Source organism: Megalopta genalis, chromosome 4, assembly GCF_051020955.1.
Source record: "Megalopta genalis isolate 19385.01 chromosome 4, iyMegGena1_principal, whole genome shotgun sequence".
Taxonomy (NCBI): Eukaryota; Metazoa; Arthropoda; class Insecta; order Hymenoptera; family Halictidae; genus Megalopta; species Megalopta genalis.
In genome coordinates, this window is record NC_135016.1 from 1,941,576 (window position 1) to 1,959,248 (window position 17,673).

Consider the following 17,673-nt stretch of genomic DNA (forward strand, 5'->3'; position numbering starts at 1 on the left):
TTTCTACGGGGATAGGGAAAAATAGATTTTTGAAATAGTAAATGAATTATAAATATTTGTATCTTCTCATGAGATACAGAATGGCAAATAAACTCTTTTTAAAATAGTAATTACATGTGAATTTTACGTAGTTAAATAAATTTTAAAATGCTATTTCCATATGTAACTACTATTTCAAGGAAAGTTTATTCGCCAAATTATGTAAAGGTTATTTTTAAAAAAGTAGACATAATAGAGATTTATTTTTAGGATCATTTATTGAAAAATCACATTGACATCATGTACACAAAAAAAAATGCATGATTATTTAACATAGTGTGCTACCGATCTGTTTAAATCACCTTTACGGATCGCATTTCCATCGGAATCAACGTACAAGTTTTGATACGTTAAAATAATAAGAAAATCTTTCCTGATATAAAAAAATATATCCTTTCATAATCTAATCTCATTTCATAGATTTTGATAGTATTTTGCCCCTTTTTCCATTTTTTTGATATTGATAAAATTCATATAAAAATAATCTATGAATACAATTGTTTTTTGTAAAATATAGTACTATTTTAGTATTATTATTTTATCTCGCGAGCTTTATAGAAAACGACAGTTTAGAAAACACTTCTAGCTTGTTTTAGTGCGCACGATAAATTAAAACGGCCTGTACTTTGCTTATTTTGTTGTGTTGTTTGATGTACAAAAGTCAATCTCTTAGAAAAGATACGTACAAAAGGAAACCGTGAAACGTTACCTTCCTATCGATTTTCCATCCATAATTATTGCTAGAATACTATGAGTTATATACACGAATCTATGATACGGTTGTTGATCAGGATGGATTGTGTTGCTTTTTGCGGTTAAAACATATCGCAAAAATTAAAATAAATATTCATATATAATCGGGCAGTGTGGAATTGATACTGCTCTTCGAAAACGCTATTCGACAATATGTACAAAATCACCACTGATCAGCATGTAAGAAATGCCTAAAACCATGATCAATAAGAATTCCTTTTCGTTAATTACCTCAATAATTTACAAGATTGGTTTGACGAGGATTGTGTTCAAACATTTGATTCAGATACGATAATTCAATCATACTCATGCTCAGTGTGATGTAACGAACGACCGGACGAAGTAGTATCGTAAAAAAAGAATGTAATTGTACCCGTATTATTTACATTTGCGACGACGTTCGCCACACTTCAGTCGCAAACACTCTTTTTACCGTCAGACTCAATGAATAACGAGGAGCGCATGATTTCGCTATAAAATGGAATCACGAAACACTGTCTTCTTCAGTGTTTGGAACAAATTAGCCGATGCTTCACGAAATACAATTCTTAAATTATATGTACCATGTTCCGGAATTATCATCTAAATTTCGCCCTCGTTGCTCGACGGAAAGAAATCCTGCATTTCCTCGTGGGAATCATCCTCGTATCAGCTATCTGGTACCTAAGTACAAAAACAAAAAAATTGTTAAATGCAATTGTTAAAATATATCGGCGATATTATTTTTTTGACCGGGTTTTAAAATATTAATAATTTAAATTTATTTAAAATAACTTTGACTTCGTAAGATTTTTTTTAGGGGGGGGGGGCTATAATTCGACAATCAAACGCATTAATTAATTAATTTTCCATACCTTCCAAGCCAGTTGATTGCCAATTTGATAGAGGTCCTTCAATGATTCTGTCAATGTTCCCATAAATTGTAGCTCTACATATTTATGATACAATTCGAGGGCTGCACGAGCATCTTCCGTTGAATCGTGCGTTACAGATTGAATCTTCCTACCCAAAAAGTGCCACGTTAGAAACCGCAGTGACACCATACGATGATGTGGCAAATGAAACAGCAGTACTGTATCTATTACCTGTTCCGGCGGAACAACTAAATTGATTACCCTATGAAAACCAAAAAAGAAGTTAATGATTTGTTTAAGATTTATTTACGAGATCGAAAGACGATTTAATAAAATAATTACCTAAAATCATTTTTTAATCCGTGACCTACAAATATTATTCCATTGTCGACTAAAAACCGCAACTTCTGGTAAGTTGATTTAAGAGTGGTTAAATGTTTGCTGCTGAAATTTGCGTCTAAATCACCTGGTTGAATACCGCTGAATTTTGTTAGGTAATCAACCACTTGCTCTTGAGTGCTTATATAGTCATCTATGAAGGGCGTGCCTTCCAAAGGACCTTGCCTGTTTGAGAATTTTATACGATATAGTAGGGTTTTCAATATTTCAGCAGGTTGAGAAAGTCGTGTTTAAAAGGAGTTAAGTAGAAAAAAAATTAACGATGGACTCTTATATACATACCCGCGTATACAAGTAACTCGCGCAACCGACATGTGACTTGGTTTGATGGTGGACATTTTACCGTCACTGCGAAGTTCAGATTCTTCTTGATTTAAAGTTACAAATTCTGCATCAATACCGACTAAGTCTCCATTCCTCGGCATTTCATCAGATGTTAAAGGAGTAAATGTGATTCCTCTAGTTCCGCCACTACGAGCAATACATTTGTCTTCTCCAAATACATCGTATGTAAGAGGACAAACTAAAGGAGCTGGCTCAGGTGCTGGCACTGCTGTGTAATAAAGGATGCAAGGAACTTTCCAATCTAGATCGAACCAAACTGCTTCTTGTGGTGTTATTGTTGATATACTGCAACAAAAGAATAAATTTGAAACTTAATTTACAACAACAAAATTAATTTGCCATTATTTTTATAAATAAACTAAATTTCTCCACTTACCAAAAGTCATTCATAATGTACCATTGTGACACAGGACTACCAGCTGATCTTATATGATAATTTGGCCCAACCCGTATCATTGCAACGAGATGTTTTTTGTCGTCATTACTTTTATCATTTATGTGACAGATAACAGCGCTGAGACTGTACTGCATTTTGCTCACATTCTCCGTACTCTCGTTAGTCGCATTTGCGTTGACCCCATCACCATTGTCTGCAGCAACATGGTTTTTGCAGGACGTTGAAGAACATCCTGGAACTTGATCCACCTTGCTGTTCGTCTCACCATTTTCCACCACTCTCTTCTTTGTGGACTCACTACTACGATTACATTCGGCGGTGTCATTCTCTGGATTACTAATTTTTTCTACGGTAATTTCACCATCACTTTTCAACGAAACGTCAATATGGTGTGGAATCCATGAATGCCAATAATACAAGTGACTAGGTGGGGTCGTAAATGATCCTGCTCCTGCAGTCGCCGTAGGGGGTGTAACAGGTGGCGTTGACATGTTTTCTGCAAAGATTAAATATAATATATATGATATAAATGCAGATTAAATATTTCTTGCCGACAATCGAATGATAGTAGAATCATTTTTAAGTTGAGTAAGCGTACCTGTATCTCTACCAGTGTGCCCAAATCTACAATCAGGTCGGGTGCAATTGTTACCGTACCTACAAGGTTTTACGGTAACGGGGACAGGACTAGAAGATGGACTACCCTCTTTTTCACTTAACACCTTTTGAACGACGATATCCGTTTGAATTTGGAAGAACAGCTTGTCCTAAAACAATGTTGAATTAAAACAGTTGAACATAGTTATATTACTAATAGTTCTGGTACTCTGTATGTACAAGTTTGTGTTCTATGTACCTGTTCCGAATCTAAACCACAGTTCAACGACAATATTTGAGGTAGTTCAGTCAATTGTCTAGATTGGACGGTGGGTGCAAATTTTTGACAATTTTCACACCAGGCAGGTGTCAATTTCTGGATTCTTAAACTGTTGGCAAGAACACTTGTAAACGGAACCTCCACAGCTACAAAAAGGTAAAATTCATTCGTTTAGTGCAGGCGAAAACTGTTCGATACGCGCGGGATATGTATAGCTTAAATAAATATTCTTACGAGGATATGATAAATCCGGATAAAATAAATTGCATAGCAACATGATGGAATGTTTGGTAGCTTCACGAGTGCATTTAATACAACGATATGTGTGTATTTGTTTGGATCCGAGCAGGCGTCTGATCTCAGTCTTATCATCTCGTATTTGGTTTTCTATGATAGACCTTTTTCCATTCTTCTCTGTTCGCAACAAAGATAAGTTTGAAACATTAACACAGTGATCTCAACAATAGTTAGTTATGTTCCAAATACAAAAATATATAAAAAGAATTTTATTTCATGTTAGATAATTTATTTAGTAGGGATTTGTTGAACAGATCACACACTATTTGTTCTAAGAATTCAATATTAAATAAATATTTAAATAATACAGGTTTAACAGCTTAAAGTAAATATTAACTGTATGTATCTAATAAGGGTAGAATTTTACTTCGATTTAGATTAATTTCTATTAAAATTGGATTTTGGTGAAAACAGCATAAAATTGTCAAGTATGCCCGATACTTATGTTTAGAAGTAATTCATGCAATTTCGGAAAGCAATGTCTACTTTCCTATAAAAAAAAATCGAATGAAATTCATAAAAAATGGCACGGAGCAAACAACTGGAGAACGCTATTTTTATCTAGCATAAATAAAAAACCAAAAATGGGTGTAATATCCTAAGAATATAGCAAAGTAATATGTACATTTTAAACAAAACAGTATTCATGTGTAAAAAATAGTAAAATAAGTTGAACAGAATTGCTTTTAATATTCTTGGGATATATTGTTAAGTGCAAACTTATGGTCGAATAAAAAATGAAAAATAAACACAAAAAGTGCCCAACGTGAAGGTTACACATGAATTGTGTTTACCTTTCGACGTGATCCACATATATTTACCATCCTCCTCTTGCTTTCTCCTTCTTTTCCGTTCTTCGTCGTGGCATCTATACCGCGTTCCAATGTCTTGCAAGATGCTAGGGAAGTCTTGTTCGTTATACACGAACGAAGGATACTTGGGACTAGACTTTAAACGTGCCGCAATATCTTGATCCTGTTGCTCTTTCCTTGTCTCCACGAGCTCGTAATGAAGTTGATATAATATAAACCTATTCCAGCTCTAGACAAATGAACGTATTTCATGTTAGGACAATCAACGAAAATAGAACACATGACGGTCATGATAGATCGACTAAATTATTACACTACTACTACGTATAATATATCTAGTGTCATACTTGTATTAATTGTAATAAGCAAATTCTCCTTCTGGCTTCTGGATGCAGTTCGCTCACTATAAGTCCTAACGCGGCTGCTTCAGGAACGGTCCTAAAAGCTCTGAGGAAATTCGCAGCTTGGCAAGGTAATCCTCGGGATATGTCCATCATGTGAAACAGGTACCCCAGTTCACAAGAGAGGCAGAATTCTCTTTGGCACGAATGCGAGAGCAATGCTATTCTCAGAGGTTCGCAATAATAAAGCAACTGAAAAAAAAAGATGCATTATTTTGTTTTTCTTAGAAAGATAAAAGGATCGTATTCGAAGGCTGACTTACTTGTAACATAGGATTACAATAACTGTTGGGAAGTGTAGCTTCCAGGCCACAGAAACTGGTGCGATTATACTGATCGAAATCGAACTCCTCGTAACCAAGACGGGTGTATTTCACTTCAACTTTACGATATCGTTTAGGAATATTAATAGATGTGCCATCATGTGGTCTACATTGTGGGTTCCCTGGAAATAGTTTTGTGACTACGCCATATTGCATTTCAAAATCGTCGTAAGTTATCTGCAAAAGAGGTATTATTTATTTTTTGGCAATTAGTCAAATGGGACGGTTTATACGCGAATATGTTCAGATATTTGTACAGCTAATATTGTCTCTGAAAACTGATTGAATCAATACACTACACATATATCAACATATACGGAATGCATATTAATAATTATGCATTCCAAGGGAAAAAAAGAAAGTGAAAACAATATTCTTTGAGAACAAATTGAACTTAAAAACAAGTAGATGCCTACATTTCTTGGCTTAGGGTATAATTATAAACATTGAGTGAGGGGAAAGGGATTTTAAGAAAATTTTAGAAAAGCTAGAGTAGAATAATGTAATAGAGTGGGAGAGTATTGTTTTTTCTCACTTGATTTCTGCGAGACGCATGAGGATTTGGTGCATAGCCTATTGTTCCTTGCATTTTCATTGTGCGTAAAATTTCAGAATTAATTGTTGGCGTTGGTCTGTAAAACAAACAATAAGAAATATTACAAACAAATTACTGTTTACGAGAGTAAAGTTCAACACCAATTAATTATGGTAACATACCTATAAACTTTTCTAATATATTCCTCCGCCCAATCGCTTAACAACGGATGACCATTGTAAATAATGGGTATTGTACTTAGGGGTGTAACATCGTCATCAAATGGTATATAAACAGGATGAATTGGATCAGCTGGATCAGCAAATTCTGTTGTGCTAAATAAATCGAAACATTCAGTTTTTTACTTCCGCCCTCTCTTTCTCTCTTTTTTTTTTATTGTTCATATTACGATATAAATTACTAACCGGGAAAACGTATTGAACTTCAGATCATGTGTATTTGTAGACATAAGATGTATGGAACCTCCTGTATCTCCAAAGCAAAGACAGTGGGATGTGGAGGATACATCGAACGCTAGAGTCATCGCACCACCAGTAGCAACCTTTCATAAAAAATGTATGTTTACAAAAATGTGACCGAATATTTTGTTCCAAAGAAAATGTTGCATATATTTACCTGATACAGGCATTGCTCAGTGGGTTGTACATTCGCATAGATAGTATCTAACAATTGCATTTGTCCCGATGGCGATACAACAGCTATACGACTCGAATAAGTCGGTAGAAACTTTAATAAAAGTGGATACACCATAGTAGTAATAGGAATTAATGCTCGCATTTGTCTCAGATCATATGCCATTAAAAAACGATCCACTGCGAGGCCCTGTCGACTAAAGCCAGAGATATAATAAATAATGCATACTAATTTAAACATATGTGTAATGGTTTAAAGATTGTGTATCTTTCTAATATCTTAGTTGATTTTCATCTTACTTATTACTAAAACCACAGGTGACAAGATAATTTCCTTGTACATCAAAATCATTAAGGGATCCGCTATGAGTATTTAAAGTGTGTTCGATATTCAATGTATTTGGATTCCTGAGATCAATTCTTCCACTAGGGTCACCAGCACATATCAGCCTATTATGCTTTCTTAACATTGCACAACCACCTTCTTCTACCATTACCTATAAGTACAAGAAAATTAGATATACATACACGAGTGGAAAGTAACATAACTCTGAATCATTTTCTTAAATACTCACTCCACCAATCTCTTTCGCGGTAACGAGATCAAAGTCAATTATTTCATCCTGATGTCCTCCCATTAGTATTCTTGTAGAACAAACTTGAAGCATGCATTGCATATCTGTCATATTCGCCGACCTATAAAATTATTTGTATAAATAAAATGAACTCCATACATAGTACAAGGTTAAGCATTACATACATGTGAGTAAATATTGGAATTCCCCTTCTTAATTGGCATCTTAACGAATCTTGCGTCAAGATTAAGATGCTCTCTTCCACTGGCTGAATATCGCGAATTCCATGTTGCGTATGTACTTGAAAGGAGGTATATTTTTGTAACTCAGGCCCGTAATAAGATGTTACATGTCCCTACAAAATATGATACTTGATTATAAATGAAAAGTTTGATAAGAAAAAATATACAAATATATTAAATTGTTCTTAAATTAAACGACATGCATCCATATAACAATAATTATTATACCCCTTGATTCCCCATCCACAGAAGCTCTTCCTTCGTGTCAAAAGTAATATTCGAAATTCCAAATCTATCTCCGCCATCGGCGAGTATGGTACGAGTTTCACTGTACTCAGATCCAGCATAGTCTCCAAATTGTTCGACTGCAGCTATATATTCTTCATTGGCCATTACATATGCTGCGTCATCCCCTGTAATGAAATACATATATATTGACCATAAAAATTCTGTGCTCTGACAGATACGGTAGAACTCTATACATGTTAAATGATAGTAAAATTAATGTTTCCCCTTGTATTCGAAGCAACGTGTAGCAAAATCCAGTTATATGAAACCTAACTTCAATTATACGAATAAATAAACAACGAAAGAGGAGATAATCGGTAGACTCCTATTATCCAACAGATTCGGTTATCCGACCAATCTTTTCCCCCAAGCATGTCGGATAAACGAAGTTCTACCGTAACAGTTTGTTGAATTAGCAGATAAGAATTGGCAACCGTGTCGCGACACAGATGTACAATAAGATTCTTGCAAAATAATTTGCAGTATTAATTAAGCAAGCAGCGATTGTTTATACATTGAATTACAGTCTCTCATAATATTACACGTACAGAAAGTTTAAAACGTTTACTAAAAAATTGGAATAAAACACAGCCTGCAACAATATCTTACTCTGTAAATTTTATGCCAAGAAGGCTCGAAGCTGTTGTAAAATAAATCTCAATAGTATAAAATAATCTCAAAAATGATTAAAACATTAAATATTTAGTTTATGTTTATTTTTTATTGGACTTTTATAAATATTGACGAAAATAAAATTTTGTTTACACTGAATCAATTCTATAAACATCTAAGAATATTTAATGATCAATTATTTTCTATAAGATTTATTACTGACATGGATACACAAACTTTGATTCTGAATTGGTCATTATACACAGCGACATTTGATATTGAAAATACTGGAGAAAATTGCTTTTCGAATTTTCTTCATCTCCAGCAGTAGGACGCTAGATCGCGCACCATGATCAGAGCATCGAGTGTCACGAAGCGAATGGGTTTCGCGCCTTGCTGAGTCTTCGAATTTACAATTGAATGGAGCACAGTTTAACACGTTGCGAGCTTACTGGCGCCTATACGAGAGAGAAAAAGCCCGGATATATTAAAAAACGGTACTTACAGAAAAAGTCTTGGTCGTGCTCCCCAAACTCGAATGGAGCCTCTAGGCCCAAGTCGTAGTAATCGACAACCACGGGGTAATCCATAATATTCCTGTCTTCAGACTGTTCGATTTTCAAAACATTGAATTGCCGCGAAGATAGCTGTTGAATTGCAGTTCAGGCGATCGTTCTCTTTTCATAACACACTTTCAACTTTCAGACACGCACACGCACGCAGCCACGCACCTTCTTAGTCGCCTTGGCAACTGTGCAACAAGCGATACACTTCGCCACCGATATTCGCGGTTTGAATGACACTGCACTATCAAGACGATTCAAATCGGCCGAAATGTAACGCTTTCAGAACTTTTTTATCACGATTCAAGAACTGACTCCGTTATCGAAACACCTTTAATTCATGTTTCGACTTTTCTACGCGTTTCACCCGTGTAAGGTTGTATCACGGCCTTGAAGGTGGCGACATCTGCTCTTGCCGCGTTCGCCAGTAACGCCAATGGCAAGGACGCGAAATTCACTAGAACGCGGTACTGTTCTGGGCTGCACTGGGTATAGAACGAGCGCGAAACGACTCAACACTTTGACGAAATATTTGTTGAAATCCTTAACAAAACACTGAACACAAACACCAAGGAAGCTATACACTCTATACACTCTATACACTCGCGTACGTAAACTCGCCGGACTACCTGAACTCGAAAGCTCTGTTTCTGAATTTGGAATAAAACCGCTTTGGTCGAGTGTCGTGCTTTTATACGGAAAATGTACTGGGGGTGGACTTGTGCTTGACCAATTAGACAACTTGTTTTTCGGCTGCCCCTCTTTTTGGCATTGTGATGCCCTCCCCACTACAAATTTCGCGATGGTAAAGGACAGCTCACTATTGGGTCCCAAAAAGTGACCGCTAGACGGGGATTTTCCTCGATGACTAGGCCCATTAGGGTAACTTGCGTAGGGGCGCCTTCCGGTATGACTAATGTTCTGTGCTCTCTATGGTTTATTATTTTATTACTCGAGGGGGGGTTAACGAACTGGAGACGCAGGTATATGCCAACTGCATGAAGACGTTGGGGTCTTAGCCCGAAGTTATTTTTTTCGGCAGAAATTGGTTCTTCGCAATAAGGCAATTTTAAGGTTTGAAACTGTCGCTACAAGCTGCTATCCAACAGTGGAAGTGTTGTAAAAACTTAAGAGAAAAATAGAGACAGAATAATAGAGAAAATTCATTAGGAAACTTATTTTGAAGCGATGCCCCTTTTTAGCAATGTAGCTATTGTCCACTAAAAATTACATGGGGGTATGGGATAGTTTCCGATCGCTAGCCAGATTCTTTCTCGATGAAAAAAACCCATTAGGGTGACATAGCTGATTACCTGATTCTGTATAATTTATGACTTTATTGCTCGAGCGTTGACGCATTGGAGATGCAGGTATTTGCCAACTGCGTACAAGCCTTTTTAGGATCTTGGCCCGAAAAAAATTTCTTTCGGTTACAAGCTGCTAATGTTCCGGAGCCATCGCTGGTAGAGTTGAATTGGTAATAGAGAGAATAACAGGGAGAGAGTGAGAGAGAAAAAAATAGTAGAGAATAATAAAATTTATTCATGGAACACCAATATATGTACATATGTATAAATTTCACAAGTTATATTCAACATTTTGCATATCACGTGAGAAACGATGAAAATTACAGAAGTATCGAAGGGAGGTACATGTAATTCTTTAAATTTTAGAAAATATCGCGAAAATAATTTGCAATTTTATCCGAAAATACATTCATTTGTTTTTAATACTTTCACATAGCCTGTGCGTTGTGTTACGATTTCGTACGTAAAAAGATACGAGCAAGCAAGGACGTTAGCTTCCTTCCATTTCCGGTCCCGAACAGATTTTGCGGTCTTTTATTCGCATAAACGCCGTATGTTGACCGCGTCGCCTAAAAATAAAAATACAGTCGCTGGTTAGAATATTTTTACATCGTAAGTAATATCAATGGTTCTCAATTCCACATTTCTCTTTCAATTAAAAAATCTTTCGATATTTTACAGGTAAAACAAGTGAAACAGTTCGAAGTTGATTGTCGCAAATTTATAAATCGAAACGCGAAAACATTGGCTAGTAACAATGCGAATAAACGTATAAAAATTACCTTATAGATAATTATAAATGTGTGTAGAACTATGAAGAGATATAAGCAAAATAGTTGCATAGTTTGGCACCAGAGGAGTTTCGCTGATAGTGTAAATTTTCTAATAAATTGTCATAGTTGCAAAATACAAACTGGAAGAATAAACGTCTCTTATGGAAGTCGTTTCGGATGGTAGTTTTTCCCAAGTAGTAAGAATTGTTTAGTAAGTCGTGGACATGAGCACTGTGCGATGCGTGTGACCTGATGTGCAGTGAAACAAATGACATTACTATTTCCAAGTTACACGATATTTATCACATTTTGTTAACCTACCCTTCAGTCTAAGATGCATACCCTGTTAGTGTTAACGCGAATGTAGTTTCAAATAACGCAATACATTGGCTTGACTGAAACGCATATAAAAAGCAATCGATTAGTATTTACTTATCAATATCGTTTCGAACAATATTTTAAGAAATAATTATAACTCGGAAACGGTTGTGTTTCATATACCGGAAATAAAACTGTGATTACTCGGGAGACCTTGAATTTCACCTGAATCTTGAAATAAAGCATGATCAATTTATAAAACAATAATTTTTGTAACAATTAACTCGTAAAACTAACGTTTTACTATTACATTATGCTACCAGTTGAATGTTTTCGACGTGACTCGATCCATTCGAGTCCTTCATTTGTTAATATTAATTTACTTTTGCATAATTATTGGGCCGATTAAAAAATAGTTAATAATTCAAGCTCGTCGTTCAGAATGGATCCAAGTATTTTTAAGCTGTAAATGGTTTTCCAGGTAATCGTTTTCCAGGAGGAAGAAAATCCTCTATTAAGAAAATAATCCCAGGGGCTATAAATACATTTAATTTCCCGAGGCGACCGAATAGGAATTGCTATTTTGGTGGTCAAAATTTCGGAAACGTTGAAAGGTACTCTTAAGCTGTACCCAGTCCATCAAAGTGAATACAAAGGAGAAATACATTTCCATTTAATAGCCCCGTACCGTAATCAATGCGGACATAGAAAAGATTTTTTGTAATTATCGGTAGGTGTAAATTGTACGGTGAAACGGAGGAATACGTTACCTTAATGCCGCCGAATCAGGCGTGTGCGGTGGTGAAGGGCGTTAATGAGGGTGCCGATTTCTTCCTCTGCCTCTGCCGATTGGCGTCGTGACAACCGATTATTCGGAGTGACGCTAACCGGGCCGGCAGTTTGCTTAGCTTGCTGCGACGGAAACGAGGATCGGCGTATTAGCGGCGGCGGTTTTGCACCTACGGGATTTGATTCAACCGTTTTACGCATGATACTTTTATAGCCTGGCCAAGCCGATCTAATTATATGCTACCTAATAAGCGTAAAGCGGATCGATGCATGCCTTGCATTTCAAAAGACCTCTGACTGTTCATTGGTTGCCTCGGAATAAAGCGTCTCTTCATGGGGATTTCGATCGTGGAAGCATATCTTGAACTGGCATTACCTGCCTTAGACGATTCCTTAGGCGGTTTTTAAAAATATGCACATGTACGTATACTCGTGTTTGTTGGTTTTGCAGACACAGAATGAAATATTGTGTTTTTTTTTTCGTTATTAGTTTTTCGCATTTTTTGGGTATCTTTTTTCGTTTTCTTTTTTTTTGGCGAACGTGAAATCAATCAGTGTAAAGCCTCGGTGTTACATCTCGTTTCTTACAAAAATATAACGTTTCTAATCGAACAAGATACTTAGACGTACTATTTACCTATACACAACATACTATTATAACAAACAACAGTTATATATACATATATATATATATATGTATATATCTATATATCTATATAGATTTTCTGGTATATAATTCTGATCTATGATAACGATACTTTCTATTATGCTTCTAGTCTCACTTTCGCCTCGATCCGGTGCACTCGAAATGAACGGGTTACTAAAAACGGACTTGAAAAGCTCCTATCCTCTCCCGCATCTATCATCGTACGAACGTGCTTGGGGAGGGGGTTAACGTGTGTTTTCCTCGGACCTGTCTTTACGCGAATCGTCTACACTGATTGGATTTGCAAACCACGGGAAAATTAGGATTCGTGAAAAAAAAGTCGTATGAGCTGTCGAATTCTGGATCAAAATTAAGGTAAGAAACTAGTGCGGTCGCCGCTGTAATACCTTGTCTCTAGCGAAACGTATTCGCAATACTTCGACTAGAGCAGCTATCGCTGACATCAGAAGCATCGTCACGAGAATACGCCCCGCCACAGCAACGGATTTCATTCGACGATCTTTCCCACTATCTTCCGTGCATTCTGTCAAGTTCTTATCATCGGTCTCCTTCGAGACGCTCGATTCCTCGCTTTTATTCCCGACCGCGTCGTTCGATTCCGCACGGTGGACGTTTCTCGTCGGATCCTTGGTCGGGTCGATTCGCCTGTAGGTGCAATTCCGGTCGTAATCGCAGACGAACACCGACATCAGACGTTCCTTGTACTCGAATCTCGGGCAGCGTCTCATCTTCCGATGATCAATCGGGATCATCGCCACCGCCTCGACGAACGTCGCGTTGTCGGCGGCCGTTTCGGCCGTTTCGGTCGTGTCGTTGTTAACGACCGCCTGACTACGGGTATAGTAGGTCGTGTGCAACAGCAATCGCAGAGGCAGGAACAGTAGCACACCGAAGATCGTCAGCATCAGGACGATGCTGATGTTGATGCCCAGCCAGATGTGGATGTCGGATGTTTTGATCGAACGTTCCGCAGCGGTTTCCTCCACGTGCGTCGCGGTTTCTTCGGGCACCGACAGCTCCTCGATGGGCCTGGGCCTCACCTCACCCGTCATCGCGGAGCTCTTCTCACTGCCAACCGCCGATTAATGATATCTCGAACACAATATATCGTTCCCTGTCTTTCGTTCAGACGCAACTGTTGCGCATTCTGTTGTGACTGCAGTTCCAAGTGAACCTGGACGTCGACTGATATTGATTTCCAGGTGGAGGCAGAGCTGGCTACGTACGCGCAAGCCTCGCCAGTACCGCTTTTGTCGCGGATTCTGGGCTTGGCGGTAATTAGATGTCGTTTGAACCGAGCTTGCCGGGAAAGTCGACACCCACGGCGGAATCCGCCTCTATTCTTATCGACGGGCAATCGATACCCTTTTCTCGCGTTTTCTACCACGACAAGTCGACTTAACGGTCGGTCGGTGTCACGGTGAATCAAGGTAGAAACTCTTTATAAGGGAAAATTGTTCCCCCGAGAAATACGAGTCAAAACAGATGTTTAATTCTTCCTTCGAGATAAGCCGACGCTGACGCGTCGATCTTTTAGAGTCGTTGCTTCAATTACACCCAGTCTATGCTCATTTTGAAACGCTGTCTAACGGCGATTCTTCGCCCATTTGGTCTCGCAACTAGGATTTGTTTTAGATATCTTTCCAATAGCATCGACCTCTCCTATCGGAACGAAAAAGGGAGCATTTAAGCGAACCCCTATTGTCCGAACCGCCGCGTACAATTCAAAACATGCGCCGCTACGGGCAACGTCCATTTTGCCGCGAACAAATCGACGTCGAATCGTGGAGAAACAAAAGTTGGCGGATTTTTCAACGGGCATCGCGGGCTTCTTGGCCTAGAACGTTCGTGGCCAGGAACCGAATAAATTTTTCCTGGATCGAAAAAATCGCGACACGATCATAAAATGAGAAAAACGTGGAGAACGAAGAGTCTGCGCCCGTTGTCTGCGCAGGCGGAACTTGAAAGCGGCGTGCGGCGCAGGAGTCGATTCATCGTGTTGCGGATAGCTCTTCGGTTTCCCGTCGAAAGGAAGGAAGCGGTATCGCGGGCTGGGCGCTCGGGAATGCTTTGAAATGGGCAGGTTCTCTAGCGTGTGCATACATAAATAATATTAGACAATATCGAATTAAAATTCGCATCTTTCTGCGAGCAACAATGGGTCGTGGTGTCCCAACAAAGGAAATGCCCGCCGCAGAGGCAACAGCACCAGCATTGGCGGCGGTGGCGGCGGTGGTGGTGGTGGCAGCATCGGCGGCGGCATTTATAAAAGTAATAAAACAGTCGAACAACAACTCTCTGAAGTGAGTAGCGCCGAGGAAAGAGAGAGAGAGAGAGAGAGAGAGAGAGAGAGGGAGAGAGAGAGAGAGAAGAGAGAGAGCGAGAAAGAGAGGTAGAGGAAGGTGGAAAGGGCGAGCGAGCGGGGCACCCCGGGAAGGTGAAAAGAGGAGGGCGAAAGGAGGCAGAGAAAAACAGAGCAAAAGAGAGAGACGAAGCGCAGGAGAACAGCGACCCGACCCGACCGACCGGTAGCCCAGCCAGCGCGCGTATATCTTGCTCTGCTACACCGCACGCCGATTCTTCGAGGTTCTCATTGATGAATTCGTTCTCTCGCAAAACCGAATCGCGCGATTTCTCATCCCCCTTGGCCGGTGCGGCGCGGCGCGGCGCATCGAGTCCCGGATCACTCGGGGGCGGGAAACCCGGAAAAAAAGCACCCTAACAAATCGCGACGTCTCGCAACGATCGTTAGTCATGCTCCGGGATTCCGGGTTCCGTCCACCGGTGTTGCTAATAAGATGGAAAGGCTACCGGGCCGCGCGGCAGCGAGAGATAAGAGTCGGTGGCTGGATACTTAATTAGGTCCGATTATTAATCCATCACGGACGGTACGCTTAATCCCCCGGTTAGACCCGTTCGTTTCGTTCCAGCTCGCCGGTGCATCGGATCCTCCTGGAAATCCGTTTCGCGAATAATCGCCGCGGCGTTAATTTAATCCGAATACCAGTTCTGTCCGGAGGAATCCTTGCTCAATTGAGAAACCAGTTCTCTAAGCGAACCGTAATGACATTAGCCGACGGGCAAACATCGAAAAAAGCCGATCGGTCGGGGGGTGTGCGCGCACCGTCGCCAGCAGAGAGGATACGCAGGTGCAACCGGCCGATTATATTGCCGAGTTTTGCGCGAAAGATGAGCGGAGGTTGAGAGCCAGGGTATGTAGAGCAGATGCTGGCCATGCCAGTGGTGGCGGGGTGCGTGATTTTTCACCGCCGACAGCTCCTCCTTCGAGAACCGCGCATTCCACCTCCTTCCTTCTGCCTTCTGCCTTCTGCCTTCGACCCCTCCTGCTCCTTCTCCGTCGGTCCCCTTCATCCTTCACTCTTCGTTCGCATCCAACGCTCTGCGCTCGTCTCTCTCGTTCACCGTCATCCCTCTTTCCCTTCGCCACACACTCGCTCCCTCTCCCTCTCGCTCTATCTGTCCCTTTCTCTTTCCCAATCTCTCTCTCTCTCTCTCTCTCTCTCTCTCTCTCTCTCTCTCTCTCTCCCCCTCGGTGGCGAACATCGGCAACGTATGCCTCGGACACGCCACTGGACACCAGTTGCACGATCTTAGATTTGCTGATCTCGCATCCCGAGTGCACCGACACACGGATGCACTCGGCGCGGCTGCACACGATACGAGGGGCACGCCTGCAGTGCCTCCTTTTCTGCTCGCGTGTGCAACCGGCCGGCCGCGGCTGCGGCCGCGACCGCGACCGCGTTCGCGTTCACGCACGCGATATACAAAGGGCGGCCGGCCGATGCTCGCGACCGTTCCGAGAAATGATTTTCAATAATCGGCCAGCAGGGAAATACGAAAGGCGTGTCCGAGGAAGCCCCGTGTCACGACGGCTCGGTAATTTTGATTGATTCTCCGCGCGCGGTTCTGCCTGATCACCGATGAGCCGCGCCGAGCCGAGACGAGCCGTGCCGCGCGCCACGCAACTATTGCTGAATGAGCAGATAACGTTACGCCGGTCGTTACACCATTAACGCCGGAAACTCCGTGCTTTATCGGTTGTTTCTCGACCGCGTGGCTCGGGGGCGGCTCTCCGCCCGGTTTCGGTGCACAATTTCATTCGCATCCCGCGATCGCTGCACTCGCTTCGAGCTTCTACCGGTACACGTTCATGTTCCCGTGGAACGCGCCCGTATAAATACAAATTTCCAAGTGCAAGAAACGGAAATTAAATAAGAATATATTTCTCGGTTTTACGATTTTAACGCGTCCAAGATGATGCGCAACGGTACCCCCGAGTTCTTCCAATGCTTTCGCAGATTGGCATATCATCGTCCGCTCATTTTTGCCATAAATTCATGGCAATTTATCACGCTATCTTACACCAAACTAACGACGAATGTAATAAATAGAATTTACAGTGCGTCCCTCAATTTTACAGACCGCATCTCGAACGATTCTTGGCCTCGCCTCCTGTAACATGCGCCGCATTTTCAACGCACCGGCGTCTCATGAATTAGTTATGACCGGCGGTCTCTTAATTTTATCCGGCAGCAGCGAAATCGCTGCTCCGCGCGCACAATTTCCAGCTTTGTTATCTGTACGAACTCCTGATCCAGTGTTTAACGCTCTCCATGGGAAAGATCCTGATTGAAACAATGTTTAACGAGACCCGCGCGTTCCCGATGCGCCAACGTTTCCTGCCCAATTGTTCTTTTCGAGCGCGGCGCGGCGCAAGCCCCAGTCAATGGCTCGTAAAAAGAGAATTCCGTGATCGCGATAAACTCCGGCCGGTCCCACATAAGGACGATAATATCGCCGTTAGTTTTCGCTCGCTCTGAAACAGGACGAAAA

The 17,673-nt window shown here is 40.5% G+C and overlaps 2 protein-coding genes across 6 annotated transcripts; both read right to left on the bottom strand.

Annotated features, from left to right (window-relative positions):
• Window positions 1-238: 238 nt before the first annotated feature.
• Window positions 239-9,632, bottom strand: PAN2 (PAN2-PAN3 deadenylation complex catalytic subunit PAN2). 2 transcript variants are annotated; one of them, XM_033483346.2, is made up of 20 exons: window positions 8,908-9,632; window positions 7,731-7,915; window positions 7,446-7,615; window positions 7,261-7,381; window positions 6,986-7,182; window positions 6,669-6,882; window positions 6,458-6,594; window positions 6,215-6,367; window positions 6,033-6,129; window positions 5,438-5,674; window positions 5,121-5,366; window positions 4,783-5,002; window positions 3,899-4,078; window positions 3,644-3,810; window positions 3,386-3,554; window positions 2,767-3,283; window positions 2,328-2,675; window positions 1,989-2,210; window positions 1,647-1,908; window positions 239-1,455 (listed from the first exon to the last, which is right to left on the bottom strand). In XM_033483346.2, exons 1-20 carry the CDS (start codon window positions 8,990-8,992, stop codon window positions 1,441-1,443), a joined length of 3,942 nt encoding a protein of 1,313 aa, XP_033339237.2. In that variant the 5' UTR covers window positions 8,993-9,632; the 3' UTR covers window positions 239-1,440. The 2 variants fall into 2 exon arrangements, with proteins under 2 accessions (XP_033339237.2, XP_033339230.2); XM_033483339.2 differs by having other exon boundaries at window positions 4,756-5,002.
• An 852-nt stretch (window positions 9,633-10,484) lies between these two features.
• Window positions 10,485-14,024, bottom strand: LOC117227828 (uncharacterized). 4 transcript variants are annotated; one of them, XR_004492158.2, is made up of 6 exons: window positions 13,206-14,024; window positions 12,427-12,544; window positions 12,134-12,322; window positions 11,367-11,440; window positions 11,055-11,294; window positions 10,485-10,841 (listed from the first exon to the last, which is right to left on the bottom strand). XR_004492158.2 is itself a non-coding variant. In XM_033483360.2 (4 exons), the coding sequence occupies exons 1-3, from the start codon at window positions 13,869-13,871 to the stop codon at window positions 12,135-12,137; spliced, it is 1,002 nt and encodes a 333-aa protein (XP_033339251.1). In that variant the 5' UTR covers window positions 13,872-14,024; the 3' UTR covers window positions 10,485-10,841; window position 12,134. The 4 variants fall into 4 exon arrangements, 1 of the variants encoding a protein (XP_033339251.1); XR_004492157.2 differs by having other exon boundaries at window positions 11,388-11,440; window positions 12,397-12,544; window positions 13,206-14,023; XR_004492153.2 differs by having other exon boundaries at window positions 12,397-12,544; window positions 13,206-14,023.
• Between the last annotated feature and the right edge of the window lie 3,649 nt (window positions 14,025-17,673).